The sequence below is a fragment of the Microtus oregoni genome, unplaced genomic scaffold, assembly GCF_018167655.1.
Source record: "Microtus oregoni isolate MIOR12 unplaced genomic scaffold, Mior012 000025F_ref0000491, whole genome shotgun sequence".
Classification (NCBI taxonomy): Eukaryota; Metazoa; Chordata; class Mammalia; order Rodentia; family Cricetidae; genus Microtus; species Microtus oregoni.
The window spans coordinates 19,060,722-19,077,175 of NW_024543084.1; the positions used below are offsets into that span (position 1 = coordinate 19,060,722).

The 16,454-nt window shown below is 42.4% G+C and overlaps 1 protein-coding gene across 1 annotated transcript in view; it reads right to left on the reverse strand.

Annotated features, from left to right (window-relative positions):
• Positions 1 to 16,454, reverse strand: part of LOC121462708 (complement C5-like) — a 103,586-nt gene that overhangs the window by 37,755 nt on the left and 49,377 nt on the right. The window contains exons 16-22 of the mRNA XM_041674536.1: positions 14,915 to 14,989; positions 13,296 to 13,493; positions 11,648 to 11,738; positions 9,158 to 9,231; positions 8,437 to 8,576; positions 4,538 to 4,765; positions 3,181 to 3,241 (exon numbers count right to left, since the gene is read on the reverse strand). Coding sequence (XP_041530470.1) covers positions 3,181 to 3,241; positions 4,538 to 4,765; positions 8,437 to 8,576; positions 9,158 to 9,231; positions 11,648 to 11,738; positions 13,296 to 13,493; positions 14,915 to 14,989 — 867 coding nt within the window. The remainder of the gene's footprint in view (positions 1 to 3,180; positions 3,242 to 4,537; positions 4,766 to 8,436; positions 8,577 to 9,157; positions 9,232 to 11,647; positions 11,739 to 13,295; positions 13,494 to 14,914; positions 14,990 to 16,454) is intronic.

Consider the following 16,454-nt stretch of genomic DNA (forward strand, 5'->3'; position numbering starts at 1 on the left):
CATGCTACCACCCCCAAAACATGATTCTGCTTATCACTGTGCTGACAAAGAGTCAAGCTTCAACTAAGTTAACTGAATGAAGGGCTACACTGCATACTCACAGGAGTCCTGTATACATGGTCTATTTTATTGTTTCAATTTTGCACAGGGATAGTACAGGTGGTGCCATGATCCAGGCCAAGGAAGGCTTACTGCAAGGCTCACCAAAGTTACTGTAGTGAGAATCCAGCTCTAGCCAGAACCAGCACTAGTACTCTGCGGAGTCCCTGGCAAGAGGAAGATGCTATGAATAAATCCTGAGATCTCATCAATGAGCTGCATGGATTTGGCAAAGATATAAGAATGTTCCTCAAGAAACTTCTCTGTCATTTAAGCCTTGATGAAACATGAAGATGCTGTGTTAAAATTAGTCAGTGAAGGCGTTTAGGAAGCTTGAGGTAAGGGTGTCAGAGCATGGAGGTAACAGGATTGGCACAGCCTTTCTCTGCTGCACTTACTCCTTAGTTACAGAGGGGTAATGATGTTTTCAAAGGGTTTTTTTTTTTGAGGGTAAAAAAAACCATGCAGACAGAGAAGCTAAATACATTGACACTGTAACAATTTAAGAAGGGCTGTAGTAGTCTGTCTAGCTGGAAACAGTTGTTAGGAGAACCTGTTCTTTCAGAAGCATGCCCGGGAGTCAGTTCAAAAATGTTTGAGAAGCTCTTGCTTTGAGAAGATTCTCAGCTGAAGGAAAAGAAGGGACACAAAGCAGTGAAGAAGGGATTTTCTAAGTGACTGTCTCACTGTGGCGTTCCAAAGGGTGCTTGCGAGCTAATTACAACATGGCTAGCTGTCAGCTGTTGTCTGGACAGAGGTTTCCGAGGTAAATACGTGTTATTGTGATGATGAGCAGAGCATCCAATGAGGGGGATTTATTACTGTAACTAGGCTTATTACTCTAACTAGGCTGAAATCTGTCACATTTGTTTACGTTGCAGAATATACTTTAACTGTGTGAAGGTTGCTGCACCTGTTTCTGCTGCCTTTGTTAATGATATAAAGATGTGTTACATTTGTTTGTGCTGCATTTATTTCACCTTGCCTGCCTAAGGCACCTGATTGGTCTAATAGAAAGCTGAATGGCCATAGCTAGGCAGGAGAGAGATAGGTGGGGCTGGTGGGCAGACAGAATAAATAGGAGTGGAGAGAAGAGGAGAATGAGGAGGAAGGAATGAGGGAGAAAGAGAGGGACAGAAGCCAGGCAGCTGTCAGCCAGATGCCAGAAGCAGTGAAAGTAGATAAAGAGAAGGGAAGGTAAAAAGCCCTGGGGCAAAACCTAGAAGAGAAACAGGTTAAGTTATAAGAGGTAGCAAGAAATGAGCCTAAGATAAACAATAAGTCTCGCATCATGATTTGGGAGCTGGTTGGTGGCCCAAAAGGAAGAAATCTGACACACTGTTGCAATGCATTTGTCCTGAGTGCTCAGTGAGTAGAGTTAAGAGGTCTGCTTGGCCCCAAGCACACAGATCACCCGCCCAGAGAGGGCAGCGCTATAACAAGCAGACATGGCTGATTCTGCACACTGGACACTCTGAAAAGTGATGTTTTAAGTTACATTAAAATTACACTTTAATCTCCCATGCTCTTGGGTGGGTAGAACTAACATAGTAAAAATGGCAGTCTTCCCAAAAGCAGTCTACAGATTCAATGTATTGCCCATCAAAATCCCAATAAAAATTTTCATAGACCTCGAAAGAACAGTACTCAACTTCATATGGATAAACAAAAAACCCAGGATAGCTGAAACAATCCTGTACTTTTTTTTTTCAGAGCTACAGTACTGAAAACAGCCTGGTATTGTCATAAAAACAAACAGGAGGACCAATGAAACTGAATAGAAGACCTGGATATCAATTCACACACCTACAAACACATGATTTTTGACAAAGAAGCAAAAAACTATAAAATAGAAAAAAGAAAGCATATTCAACAAATGGTGCTCACATAACTGGATATCAACATGTAGAAGAGAAAGTGGGAAATACACTTGAATGCATTAGCATAGGAGACCACTTCCTAAATATAACCCCAGTAGCACAGACACTGAGAGAAACAATAAATGGACCCTCCTGAAACTGAGAAGCTTCTGTAAAACAAAGGACATAGTCAATAAGATAAAACAGCAAACTACAAATTGAGAAAAGAGCTTCATCAACCTCATATTGGACAGAGGATTGATCTCCAAAACATACAAAGAACTCAAGAAACTGGTCATCAAAAGAACAAATAATCCAATAAAAATGGGGTACAGACCTAAACAGAGAACTCTCAACAGACGAATCTAAAATGGCTAAAAGACACTTAAGGGAATGTTCAATACCCTTAGCTTTCAGAGAAATGCAAATCAAAACAACCCTGAGATTCCATCTTACACCTGTAAGAATGGCCAAGATCAAAAGTACTGGTGACAACTTATGCTGGAGAGGATGTGGGGTAAGATGAACACTCCTCCATTGCTGGCGGGAGTGTAAACTGGTACAGCCACTTTGGAAATAAGTATGTCAATTTCTTAGAAAATTAGGAAACAATCTACCTCAAACCCCAGCAGTACTGCTGTTGGGTGTATACCCAAAGGAAGCTCAGTCATACCCCAACGACATGTGCTCAACTATGTCCATAGCAGCGTTGTTCATAATAGTGAGAACCTGGAAACAACCTAGATGCCTCTCAACTGAAGAATGGATAAAGAATATGTGGTATATTTACACAACAGATTACTACTCAGAGGTATAAAATAATGACATCTTGAAATTTGCAGACATATGGTTGGATTTAGAAAAAAAAACATATTGAATGAGGTAACTCAGACCAAGAAAGACAAATATCATATGTTCTCACTCATACGTGACTTTTAGACATAAAGCAAAGAAAAATCAGCCTACAGTTCACAACCCCAGACAACCTAGACAACAAGGAGGACCCTAAGAGAGGCATACATGGATCTACATAGGAAGGAGAAAAAAAACCCAAAATCTCCTGAGTAAATTGGGAGCGTGTAGGTCACACGAGAAGGTAGAAGGGGAGGGGGAGGGGAGCAGAGAAAAATGTATAACTCCATAAAAACAATAAAAAGGAAAGAAATTATACTTCAATGTCTACTTCTGAAATAAAACACATAAAATCAAAATATTTTCCTACCATAAATCCCCTTGGGGTCGAGCGTCACGCCAGCATAGCTTTCTCTTCTGACCCCTTCTGGCTAAAGGGGAAGCGGAAAATATTCTGTTAAGGGCATGCTTACATTTATAAGACCAGAATTCCTGGAGTCAAGTTGCTCCGGACCACTTTGCCAATTAAAACAAACAAACAAAAAACATTAAGAAACCTCTTTTCCGAAAAGTCAAAGTCGATATAAATGCTTCCTTGTGAGGAAAAGATTCTGACTATGTGAATGTTGGTCAGAGTGAACAGTTAAATGGATGCTTGAATGTTGGTCAGAGTGAACAGTTAAATGGTCGGGTGATTTATCTAAATGCTTTATATATCAACTTATTCAGTCTTTATGAACCTCTATGAGGAAGGTGCTACCATGGCTCCCAGGAACAGACAAGAAAGCCAACGCAGAACTCAGTAACTTAAACCCGGAAACGCTGCTAGGAAGCTTGGAGTCAGGATTGAAAAAATCAAGAAGCCTGCTCCAGCTCCGAGTGTGAAACAGAGGTACTCATGACGGACAGGCCACAAAGAAGTCAGCCCGGCTTTTCTTTTCAGCAAGGACACATCAAGTTGCCCGTGGTGGCTTCAAACTTGCCTTAGCCTCCTCAGTGGGTGGGATTACAGACCTAAGCCACCGTGCCAACTGAATACATGTTTGCTGAAGTCAATGGCATAGATCAAAACCGAAACCAAAGAAGGAAGGCGCTGGAAGGCCTGTGAGGTCAGTAACTAGTGTGACACTCGACGAGAACAATGTTCTATCCTAAACTAGCAAATCATAATTGTAGGATCTCAGTGGTAGGAAGACGCTCAGCCGGTGGCGGGATCACTAATGCTGAGGCGTTGTTGTTTCCACTCTTTCTGCCTGCTTATTCATTTATGAAGTGGAAAATCTCCACGTTGCAGGGTCTTTAAGTACGTGTGTGCTGTCTATTACTGATTTACGTTTGGTATCCAGCCTGACACCTTGCACGTGGATTTCAAGGTGGCAGAAACGATATACAGAAGATGAGTATCAAATAGCAAAACTTGGGAATCTCTGGGCCTGGGTGACTTTTCTTTTTCTTGGTGGATTTTTGGTATTCTTATTTTCTACAGTACGTAGGGGTTGTTCTTCTATTTCATAATTTTAAGTGTAATTTCAGATTAATGTAAAAATTACAAGAATAGCGCCAAAAATGCGGGAGGGCTTCCGTCAGCTTCCTCAGCTGTTTCCGTGTTCTGTTTATGTCATCCTCTCTCCCTTGCTTCCGGCCCCAAATGTAATTATCCACACAGATTGTTGAGAGCATGTCCCCCAGCAACAAAGGAAAATTTAAAAGAACCCTGTTTTTCTTACCACCACCCGTAATGTTTTCACTAAGATTTCTCTTCCAAAAGCAGTCTCTAGTGAGAAGTTGATGGAGTGGAGTCCAATTTCCAGAGGAAGCAGGCTGAAGGTCACCAAGTGAGTGGAGGAGCCCTCGATACTCTGGCGCGCACATCTGGAGGACCTGGAGGCCTGATGGCTACCAGTTGAGCCCCCTGATGTGCAGATTCCCTCTGCAGCGGACATTCTAACACAGAACTGAAACGCAGCAGGACAAGAACTGTATCAGAAAACCTCCGCATTAAACCACACGTGACGAAAAAGCAAAAGGTAAGTTAGTGTGCCCTAAATTATGTTGGTCTGGCGACACACTCTCCCCTGGTTTGTTAGCAGTGTCTGGTTCCAAGGCAGAAGACTCCTTTCAGGTTTCTGACAGGTACACATGCTGCCATGGGTCATAGCAATGTCCCCGGTGGCTGAAGACTCGGTGCTAGAACGGCTGCATCTTTCTCAGGGTGCCGTCCACTCAGTTATGCCACGGCTGCTACATTCTTCGCCCTCTCCCACATTCTGTGTTGCCTTGGGCAGTGGGAGCCTTGGGTTTAGCTGTTCAGAGTCTTACCTTTATCTCAGCCTTTGACTCAAATGACAGTGTGACGGATGACAGCCAGCTCATGCAAAGACTCACCTAGTAGACAGCCAACTCCACTCCTAATCCTATTGACTTTCCACTTGTACCTACTTGTCATTTATTTACAATAAAAACACACTCTGGAAAGATAGGCTTACACCCAGGCTCTCCTTTTACCAACGGTGAACGGAAACGGACTGTGTGAGTCCTCTCATTTCCTGGCGACAGTGTCTGTTGATTTCTGGCTCAGAGATGAATATATATTAATCTTCAGTTTAGTGAACTGATAGAATCAGGAACTATGCCTGAGGAATACAATCCATAACTTCCAGAAGCACGCAGGTGAGCCCGAGGGAAAGCACTGCTTGGTTTAGTTTGGTTGTTTTGTTGTTGTTTGGGACATGCAAAGTGCCAAAACGAGAGGGGATCAATAGCTGATTTTGTGGGACTCCCCCAAACATAAAGTTCCTTTTCCCCCTTGGGTGTATTTTTGGGACAGTGCCAACCATGCTGCATAGGGGAGGAGCCAGAGGAGATGATGGGTCAGGGATTCCCCAGCATAGCAGGTGTCGGGCAGAGAAGCATGCAACACAAGTTCATAAAAATCCAGGCATGGCGTCATGAGACTCTGATGCCAGCACTAGAGAGGCTGGCCTAGGAAGACCCTAACTTTGAGTCCAGTCTGAGCCATGCAGACAGTTCCAGGCTAGCCTGAAAGTCTAGGCTATGCAGACAGTTCCAGGCCAGCCTGAACTACATACTGAGACCTTGTCTCAAACAACAACAAAACAACCAAACCAAAAGACCTAATCCAAATAATAATAACTACAATAAATCCTTGTGGTAAGTTGAAATTAGGAAAGAACGTTTGAACCTGATGGTCAATATGGGTAAAAAGCTACATGCAGCAGTATTTCTGATTTCAGTGATTGCCACGAGGCTAAGACCAGCCACGAACACTAGACATCTAAGCAAATGACAGCCTGAAGGACAAGGGACGCTTGGAAGATGGGAATGACACCAGGATGGGACTTGTTGTCTTTTTGACTGAGGGTGGGTTCCATTAGTGCTTTGAGTTGAGTAAATCCCCAGTAGAAGCCTTCCACCTTGCTGGCTCAGGGAAAGAGGGCAGAGTGAGGACGTCACAGCGGCAGAAAAGACGGTCACAGTATGCTGACCCTTGACCTACACATAGCACGGTGCTAAGTATCCCAGCTAAGGCTAAAAGGACTGCACTCCAGAGTCTGGGGTGACAGCTGTCCAATGTCTGCTAAGATATGTAAGCAAACCTAAATATTCTTCAGAGGACCAGAACAGAACCTAGAATCTCCACATAACTTCAGTTAACAAGGTCGCAGGTGTGATCCAGAATTACTAGCCCTCAGCGCACAGGACGACAGTCACACTATGAGAGGGAAAGGGACGGCGTTAGCCCTGAACCACGATGCACTTGTTTTGATGTAATGGACGTATTGATGAGTTAAAGATTCGATACAGCTGGTGCTGCCATAACCATCACAGCTCAGTTGTGTTGCCGTTTATCACAATAACTTTGGCTGCCTGTGCTGTGGCCGTGTAGGATTGGGGAGCTAGGACAGAGAGCCATCATAGAAAACAATCTGATTACAGACTCCAACGTTTTAAATAAAAGTATGTTGATACGAGGATAATAAAATTGACAATATCTTTATTTTCTCAATTTTTGATGTATAAAAATGATTGTAATTTATTTAGAATGGAATTTCTCCTGAGCCCACTATTATTTCTAGAACTCATAGTCATTAGACTGACAGAAAGCATTTGCTTTTCTTCATAAAATTCTAGTTTTAAAGATTTCTTTTCTTTTTGACTATGTATCTGTGTGTGTGTCCACAGTTGAACGCAGAAACCTGCAGTCCAGAGAGCTGGAGGCACAGCTGGGGGCGCCTCCCCACGTGGGTTCTGGGAAAGAGAATCAGGTCCTCTGGAAGAGAACTCCACACTCCTAGTGGTGGAGACATTTCTCCACCCCACCCCTTTTAGGGACTTTAAAAAATTTGTAACATACTATTTTATTTGTAAAAATTTGTAGCATGCTTTTAAAAAAATCAATTATATACTATTAATATTTGTAATGATCGCTGAATACAAAATTAGAGTCTTAAAATGAGTTCTAAAATATTTTTGTTGTTTATAAATATATTTGCATCAAAATATAACAAGATGGTTAATAGGAAAAAATACAAGCATTAGCATCAAGTATAAGTGAGTAGAATAAAATTGAATTAAAAGAGAAAAAGAAATGATGTAATAACTTATTTGAATATTTAAAAATACATTACTTTGCTATTTAGAGTCCACTATGCACATTCAAATGATGTAAAAGTCTTATTTCAAATACTGATGTGATTTTTAAATATTTAAAATTATTTAAAAAGTTATAGATGGCATCTTTTAAAAGTTGATAATGAAAGGTTTTGTATGCCAATTTTAGTGTGCCAACGGAAAGCACAGCTTCTTTAAAAATGTTAGAGGAACCACTGACACACTCAGTCCTAAGAATAAAACTAGAGATTTAAAAAGATAGTTTGATTTGTGAACAGTGTTGGGTTTCCATCTAAGTCTTGTGATTTTGATGAAACCTGCCAGCCTATTGTATAGTTAGTGGTAGAGATGCCCTCCAGAGAAAACACAAATGGGAAGGTTCCCCATGGCTGGAGGTTTTCACTGTTTGGATCCTGAGTGAGGGAGGCTGTGGGGGTTGGTGTAATTTTAGGCAGTGTGGTTATATGATGATTCATGAATAGCTTGTACAAGGGGAGAGTAAAGACATAGGTCTGGAGGATAAGAGAAAAGGTTTTGAGTCAATCAATGGCTGGGGGTCTCTATGGGGTTCAGACTTGCTATGGAAATATTGGCAATGCTTAGCAAAGTGGTAAGGAGGCTATGGCTGGAGGGGAGGTGTTGAAATCAAGATTTCAGAGAGGATGACAAGATACACAAAGAGAAGATGAGCAGGGATAGTGAAGAGGCAGCACAGGAGAGGGCTGCTAGCGTCACGGGACTGAGGAACACAGAAAACCGCGTGTAAACTCCCTCTCTGTGAAACTCAGCATGGCAGATGAGCTCACATGGCCATGTTCTAGCCTTTCCTTCTTTCTACCCCACTCCACATGCCAAAGTGTAGGACATTTTCTAGGACAACACTCAATGCCTGGGTTTATTGGAGTTGAGTGTGTGTGTTATTTTAATGACATCCCCTCAGACAACTAGAGAGCATTTTCTTTCTCTGTTATTCTAACAACGAATCATGACTCACCATTGTCCCTGAAGTCCTGTAATTGTAAACGGTTCCTTTTAACTGGATCTGCTCCCCTCGTACAACAGAATACGGTATGTTCATCTCCAGAAAGATATCTTTGAGCACTTTTGCCTTGAGTGTATCAGCAACACATATACCTTTAGCCCAAAGGGAAAGCAAGGTATGATCATATTAGGGAATTCTTATCATACTTCATTGGTACTAAAATGTGTCAAAATAATATTTCATTTGTTTGCCAAATATTTAATTCTATTTAAAATATGAGAATGCTTATTAGTTAGAGTACCAAATCTTTTTGCATATTTAGTGACGGGTCCATTGAATGACTATAAAACATTGATGGTGGAGACTAAGAGTTTGTGTGGACAAGAGTGTGAGACAGATGAGAGTAACCCAGAAGTTGTTTGTGACGTGTCTCTGTGAAGTCAGTTCCAAGGGACATCAGCCCAAGAGAGGACGGAGCTTTATTTTTAACTCGCCCCAATCTCTCACTGCTATCAAAAGCGAAGGAAAGGAGGGATTTGATCACAGCGCTGTAACCAGCAGCTAGTAGAAGAGCAGAGGAAAGTCAGTAGTTTGACAGGTATAGCTGCATCGAAGTCTTTTGAAAAGAAAGAAAATTAAAAGTTTGCCTCTTATATCCTAGACAAACGAAATTTACAGTAACAAAGAATTACATCTTGTGGTTAGCAATGCCTCCTGAGACTCAGTGTCTTACCGCTGTCTGAAATGCCGATGCCTTGGACCTCCCAGGTAGTGAGTGAGTCAGGCAGCACAACCTGCAGCTGGCTCCTGGAACATCCATCAAACATTGGGATTTGTCATGGTTAATATCACCAACTTGATAAGCTTTAGACTCACTCAGAAGCCAAGCCTCTGGGTGTATCTGTAGAGGACTGTCTTCCTTAGGCTAGCCTCTGGGTGTACCTGTGGAGGACTGTCTTCCTTAGGCTAGCCTCTGGGAGTACCAGTGGAGGACTGTCTTCCTTAGGCTAGCCTCTGTGTGTACCTGTGGAGGACTGTCTTCCTTAGGCTAGCCTCTGGGAGTACCAGTGGAGGACTGTCTTGCTTAGGCTAGCCTCTGGGTGTACCTGTGGAGGAAGGACTGTCTCCCTTAGGCTAGTCTCTGGGTGTACCTGTGGAGGAAGGACTGTCTTCCTTAGGCTAGCCTCTGGGAGTACCAGTGGAGGACTGTCTTCTTTAGGCTAGCCTCTGGGTGTACCTGTGGAGGACTGTCTTCCTTAGGCTAGCCTCTGGGTGTACCTGTGAGTCACTTTCTTGACAGGGGTTAACTGAGGAGTAAAGATCCACCCTAAAAACGGGCAGTGGTGTCAGGCAGTGGTGGCGCACGCCTTTAATCCCAGCACTTAGGAGTCGAAGGCAGGCAGATCTTTGTAAGTTCAAGGCTAGCCTGGTTTACATAGTGAGTTCCAGGACAGCCAGGGCTACATAGAGAACTCTGTTTCAAAAACCCAAAACAAACAAAAAACCAACAAAAAAGGGCAGTGCCATTCCCTAGGCCTGGGTCTGCGATTTCCCTAAGAGGAGAAGCCAGCTGAGCAGGAGCATTTGCTATTCCTGCTTCCTCCCCATCAATGCCTCAGGCTTGTGCCAGTTCTTTCCCACAGAGACGAATTGAATCTCAGAACAGTGAGCTATAATCTATAATCAACCCATGGTCCCTTAAGTTGCATTTCCCAGGCATTTTATCACAGACACTGGAAGAGAAAACGTACGCTATTCAGCTTCAGTGAAACACTGGTGTTGACAGTATTACATCAGCTATTAAGGAAAAACTGATCCAGATGTATTCAGCATCTGCCCCACTCCCCCCATCTCAGGTTTGGAGACATTGCACCTGTGGCGTGAAGACTGGAGGGAGGACACCCTTGAAGCAAGGCCCTGTCAGAGCACACACACCTGCTGTTACATGCTAATACCTGGGGCAAAGAAAGGAACTGTGTGACAGAGCTTCTAAGAAACCAGTGTGACTGAAATCTACAGGCGAATCTAAGCCTGCGTGTTTACTGTAGCTCTGGCCTCCTGATTCTTCATTAGGTACAATACCAAGTGCACAGTGTTTGTAAGCTACGGTCCTGCTGGCGTCTAGTGGAAGACAGTTATGCAGATATTAGACATGAGTTGCATGTCAGTGTACCCACTGTACCAAGATGGCATTGAAAGTGTCCAGTTAACACATTCATATTTACGTGTCCTGGATGTAACACAGAGATCTGGACTCACGTTTTGCTTTGAGGTATTGACTTTAAAGAGGTAAGGAGACAGGCTTCTCAAACACCACGTGGTCCCTGCAACAGGGGTCACTGGTACTAGGAATTGATCTAATCGTGTTCTGGTGCAGGGATAATTCTATCTGTCTGTCTATCTATCTATCTATCTATCTATCTATCTATCTATAAATGTTACTAGAAGCGCTGAGTAAGTAGCAGTGCTGGGAAGAAGGGATTCACAAGGGGAAGACGGAAAGAAGTGTGGAAGACGGATTTACAAGGGGAAGGACCAGGAGATGCACACAGAGGACCTAGGCTGGGCACCAGTGCAAAGCCGGTGACGGCTGGACTGGAAATGATGAGATGGGACCCAGTGTTTTCAACACTGCCTCCAATACCTGCTACAGAGAGGCTTCCCATTAAACTGGAACTCTAATAAAGAGTTCAACAAAGCATAACTCCATTTTTCTTTCATCTGTTTTATATACAGCTGCTTTTATGTTGAAAACAGTTGCCCAATATGGCATATAGCACATAGCTAACTGCGTGCAGTAAATGCATATTAATTAATATATCATACAACACATAGCTAATTGCGTGCAGTTAACGCATATTAATATATCATATAGCACATAGCTAACTGCGTGCAGTAAATGCATATTAATATATCATATAGCACATAACTAACTGTGCAGTAAATGCATATTAATTAATATATCATATAGCACATAGCTAACTGCATGCAGTAATTGCACATTAAAGATAAACCAAATAGAGTAGTACCCTTTCTTAGTAATAACTGATGTTGCCCTGGACTCAATTCTCAGACAAAAGTATACTAAACACTAAACAAAGAAACAAAACAAAATTTAACCTGATAGTGACATTATCTTAATAATAGGGAAACAGTAGTGTCAAGATTTTGGGCAATAATATTTGAATTTTCCACATCTTCTGCCAGCAGAACATAAACACACCTTTTGGGAACATGATGAACTTCCCATAGCCAGCTCTCGGGAAAGTAGCTTCGAATGTCTGCTTTCATTGCTGGTAACAGGGTCTTTATGTCTAGGGGAAAATATATTTAGTTATAGAAGCCAATATAAATTCTGCTTACAGGTGAATATTTAAATAAAACCATGCATTTGTGACTTAACTGTTTTCTAAAAGGTCAGTAAGGCATGGTGGTTAATGATTTAAAACGGAACTTTAAAACCTTAGAATGCGTCTCTTAAGGACACTGGAGAAACAGTGAAGAAACATCCCAGGACTTGTCTTTCTGAGATTGTACACGAAATCAGGGAGCCCATAAAGTTATCCGCAATTTTGTGATCTTGGAAATTAGATTTCTATTAGAAAACATGGACGTTTTCTGCGATCTCCGACTTAATTGGTAATTTGCATTTCCTTTAGTAGATGGGGCATCTGCTTCCACCCAAGATGCATTAATAGGGGGCTGGGAATTTACCACCAAGTCTAGAAACAGAAAACCAGACACAATATCAGAAACAACAGTTTTCAGACATTAGCATGGGCAGCATGGGCCTGGGATCCCTGAGGAGGCCATTCACTCGCCAGGGCAGGCAGAGGAGCCCACGCAGCTTGGTGGCCTTGGAGATGTGTGGCAAGACAGATGGGATTCTGGGGGGCCCAGCTCTCTAGCATAGGGTGTAGACTCAGCAGGGAGGGGGTGCAAAGTGGGTACCACACAGCCAAAGCCAGCTGGAGGATGCCAGCTGAAAAACTGGGAAATGAAAAAATTGTGTACTAGATTGTTCATCAAAATGGTGCTTCATTAACCAAATAATATCACGGTTATGGTAAAATGATCCCTAAATGGCATGAATTTTTTTAAATTGCAATGTCTTTTATGTCTGTAGGATGTACCAATTGAGATTGATTGTGTTGGTAAGATGCACAGCTAAGCAAAACAGAGTAGAAAGGGGAGATGCCTTTTGCCTTTGTTTCTTTCTTTTGTTCCCTAAAGATGATGCATACATGAAGTTCTAAAAGTTTGGAAAACAGAAAGTTTTATAAATTCTAAAGAACATTGTTGCCTGAAACTGAAAAAAGACTTCCAGTTTTATCACAAGTGAGCAATGTTTTGCTCTGGTTAGAGGTCTTTGGCTGCATTTGGTCAGTGTAAACACAACCTTATTTATTTATTTTTGTTTCTTCAATTTAGGGTTTCTCTGTAGATTTTTGGAGCCTGTCCTGGAACTTGCTCTGTAGACCAGGCTGACCTTGAACTCACAGAGATCCACCTGTCTCTGCCTCCCGAGTGCTGGGATTAAAGAAGTGTGCCACCACCGCCCAGCACAGACTTCATTTTCAATGGTCATAACAGAAATACAAAATTTTAGGATTCAAGGGTCTTTTGGGTTTAACCAATTCAAGGCTCAAGCTTTGGGAACGAGTGGGCATTAGATTGACATCGGATCCGGATCTAGGCTTGACTGGGAATTATACCATTCCAAATCCCCAAGAATAAGAGTTTGGATATGTATGAGTGATCATTTCTTCTTTCAGTTTTTCCGAAACATCTAGGCCGCCTTTCTTAGCAGCATTAATTTACATAAAATCCCTCATATCAGATAGGATTCTGGCAGAAAAACTCATACTTACGCATCCTCCCCAACTGTACAAGTTTAAGAGAAGCTTCTTGTCGGATCTTGGTTGCGATGATACAACACTCATTGAAAGCCCTGACACAGTTTGGACCAATGGTGACCCTGGCAACTCGTTGTGCACAGGTTTCATGGATGTTATGCCGGGCTCCATCAAAACAACATTTCTTTGGCACTGGGTGCTTGTATTTAGCAGCTGAAATAGTGACAACACAGAAACCTTATCACCCACAATCCTAACATCGCAGGTTTAGAACTCTCAAGGGATATTTGGTTCCTGCCGTCAAATAGCCTCCTCACTACAGCAGTTGGAGCTGGTCAACTGACCAGCTTCTTTTTGGGAAGTCTCCAAAAGCATGGCAGAAGCGACCTCAGCAGGTGGTCTGTCCCAACTGGTGCTGAATGGTTGAAGGGCCTCTGGCAACTAAGCTAAATACTAACTTTGGAAAGACTTCAAACACCCTTTTGAGTAGAACAAATTAAATACCCAAGAGACTTTGACATATTTAAAGATGGTTATTGTTATTATCCTTGTTTTTCTAACATCTTCCTGACCTGGTCTGCAGCCCTTCACTAAGGGTGTCCTCTTGTCTTGTAAGAACTGTCAGAAAAAGCATCAAAACTGATGGACTTGTCTAGGTGATCCTTCCTAGTCCATGTTCTTTATATGTTTACAGGTAAATAACCTATTAAAACTGGTAAGTAAAGTTAAATTTTATTACCAAAAGATGGTTAATTATCACAAAAATCTTTTAAATAATTTTCAGTTTTGTTTTCCTTTTGTTTTCTGAGACAGGGTTTCTCTGTGGAGCCCTGGAGCCCTGGCTGTCCTGGAACTCACTTTGTACACAGGTTGGTCTAAAACCCACAGAGATCCACCTGTCTCTGCCTCGTCCTGCATTCTGGGATTAAAGGAGTACATTACCATGTCTGGCTTGAATAATTTTCATTATCTATATTTTCTAAAGAATAATCTAAGTTCTCATCTTTCCTAATGCTACAATCCTTTAACACAGTTCCTCACGTTGTGGTGACCCCACCATAAAATTATTTTCATTGCTACTTCATAACTGTAATTTTGCTATTGTTCTGAGTTGTAATGTAAATATCTGTGTTTTTCAATAGTCTGAGGCGATAGCTGTGGAGGGGTCACACTTGCATGCTGAAAAACACTACTCTCAGTGCTATTAGCTGTTAAGTACATAAAAGAAATAGGTTTCTTGTCAACCACGGATTTTGCCAGAATAAAATCAAAGAACATGATTTTAATTACTAGATGAAGTTTGTAGAAAGGAAGCACTGGCAGCTAAAAGTCAATCTCTTTAGTTTCTAGAGATAGAAATGCCTCCTTTGTACTCCAAGTACCAGACACGGAAGCCAGGGCCTGTGCGTGTGGGTGATCTCTACACTCAGTAAAGACAGGCGTCTCCAAGTTAAGGGTACAGCTAGTGAAACGCCAGCTTTGTTGGGTTAAGCTTAGGGAAGGCGGTGATCTAGACCGCCACGCATCTCCTTTTTACTCATCCTTAGGAACTTGGGGAGGGTCTACAGGGTTTCATTTCCAACAGCGGCCATGTGGTTGTCATGTTTTTCAAGCAGAAGAACCTTGCAGCCCACCTTGCTCCTTTATTTTCTTCTGCAGGAGGGTGTGCACTTCTCTTTTTGGCCTGAGGATTTCTTCACATGATTCATCTGTTTTGAAAAAGACAGAGATATAGAAAATTGGGGAAAGGACATAAAATCTAAAATAAAAATAAGTTTCATAAGAGTATTTGAAACACCCCGAGTGATTGATTTAACAAGTCTGTACCGACAGCCTGATTCAGATTAGGGTTATTGCATAGCGCTGCACAAGACCCTTGCATGCATGCTCGGATTGTGTAGCTTGGTGTTCTTGTGGGGCTCCTAACAGTGGGCGCAGGCGTGTCTGCAACTCTTCTGTCTGCTCTTGGGACCCTTTTCCTCCTACTGAGTGCCTTGCCCAACCTTGATATGAGGGTTTGTGGCTAGTCTTATTGCTTCTTTCGATGCTGTGTTCAGGCGATATCTCTGGGAGGCCTGCTCTTCTCTGAAGTAAAATGGAAGTCTAGTGGAGAGGAGAGGTGTGAGGGAGAACTGGGAGGAGTGGAGGGAGGGGATGCCACATTCAGGATGTATTGTATGAGAATAAATAAACCAGGCTGTGGTGGTGCATGCCTTTAATGTCAGCACTCAGGAGGCAGAGTGAGTTCCAGGATAGCCAGGACTGTTAAACAGAGAAACCCTGTCTCAATAAACCAAATAAATAAATTAAATAAAAAGACAAAAAACTAGATTAGACTCTGTGTTTCTGTGTGTTCCACCTTTGAATATAACACGGTTCATCAAGGATCTAGCATCATGTACTCTGGTTTGTCTTATAATCTTGGTTTTGAATATGGCTGCTTTTAGGATCCATTGGTTACATTTAGCAGGAGACAAATTGTTGTTGAGTTACATTTTCCTCTTTTAATTTTGTTAAACATTTATTTATTTGCTTGTGTGTATGCATGTGTGCACTCAATGCAAGTGTGCAAGAGGAGGTCAGAGGACAGCTTGCAGCAGCTGCTTCTCTCCTTCCACAGTGGGGTTCCAAAGTCGCAAATACTGGTACCCACTGTGCCATCCCGCTGGCCCTGTCTTTTATTTGTTTTTAGAGCTGTATTGCTTTAAATATGAGGATGACTGTCATGGTGTCAAGTAGAACTGTGAACATTTTTCTTTTTTTGGTTTTTCGAGACAGGGTTTCTCTGTAGCTTTGGTGCCCGTCCTGGAACTAGCTCTTGTAGACCAGGCTGGCCTCAAACTCCTAGAGATCCACCTGCCTCTGCCTCCCGAGTGCTGGGATTAAAGGCGTGCACCACCACCGCCCAGCTTAGAACTGTGAACATTTTAAAACCACACAAACATGGTCACTACCATGTGATATCTGCTATCAAAGAGTTGTGGCACTGGAAGAGAGACAAGACGTAGGACTAAGGTGTGCAACGGTGGGGTTTAATGGTCGCAACATGGAGGAACCATAGAGTTTTAGAAGCCAGAGGTAAACTGGGGCAGCACAGCGGAACTGCAAACAGACCTAGTTTCTATAAAATCCTCTGCAGCAATGGAGGAGGCCATGGCTAATTGTGCGCAGAGG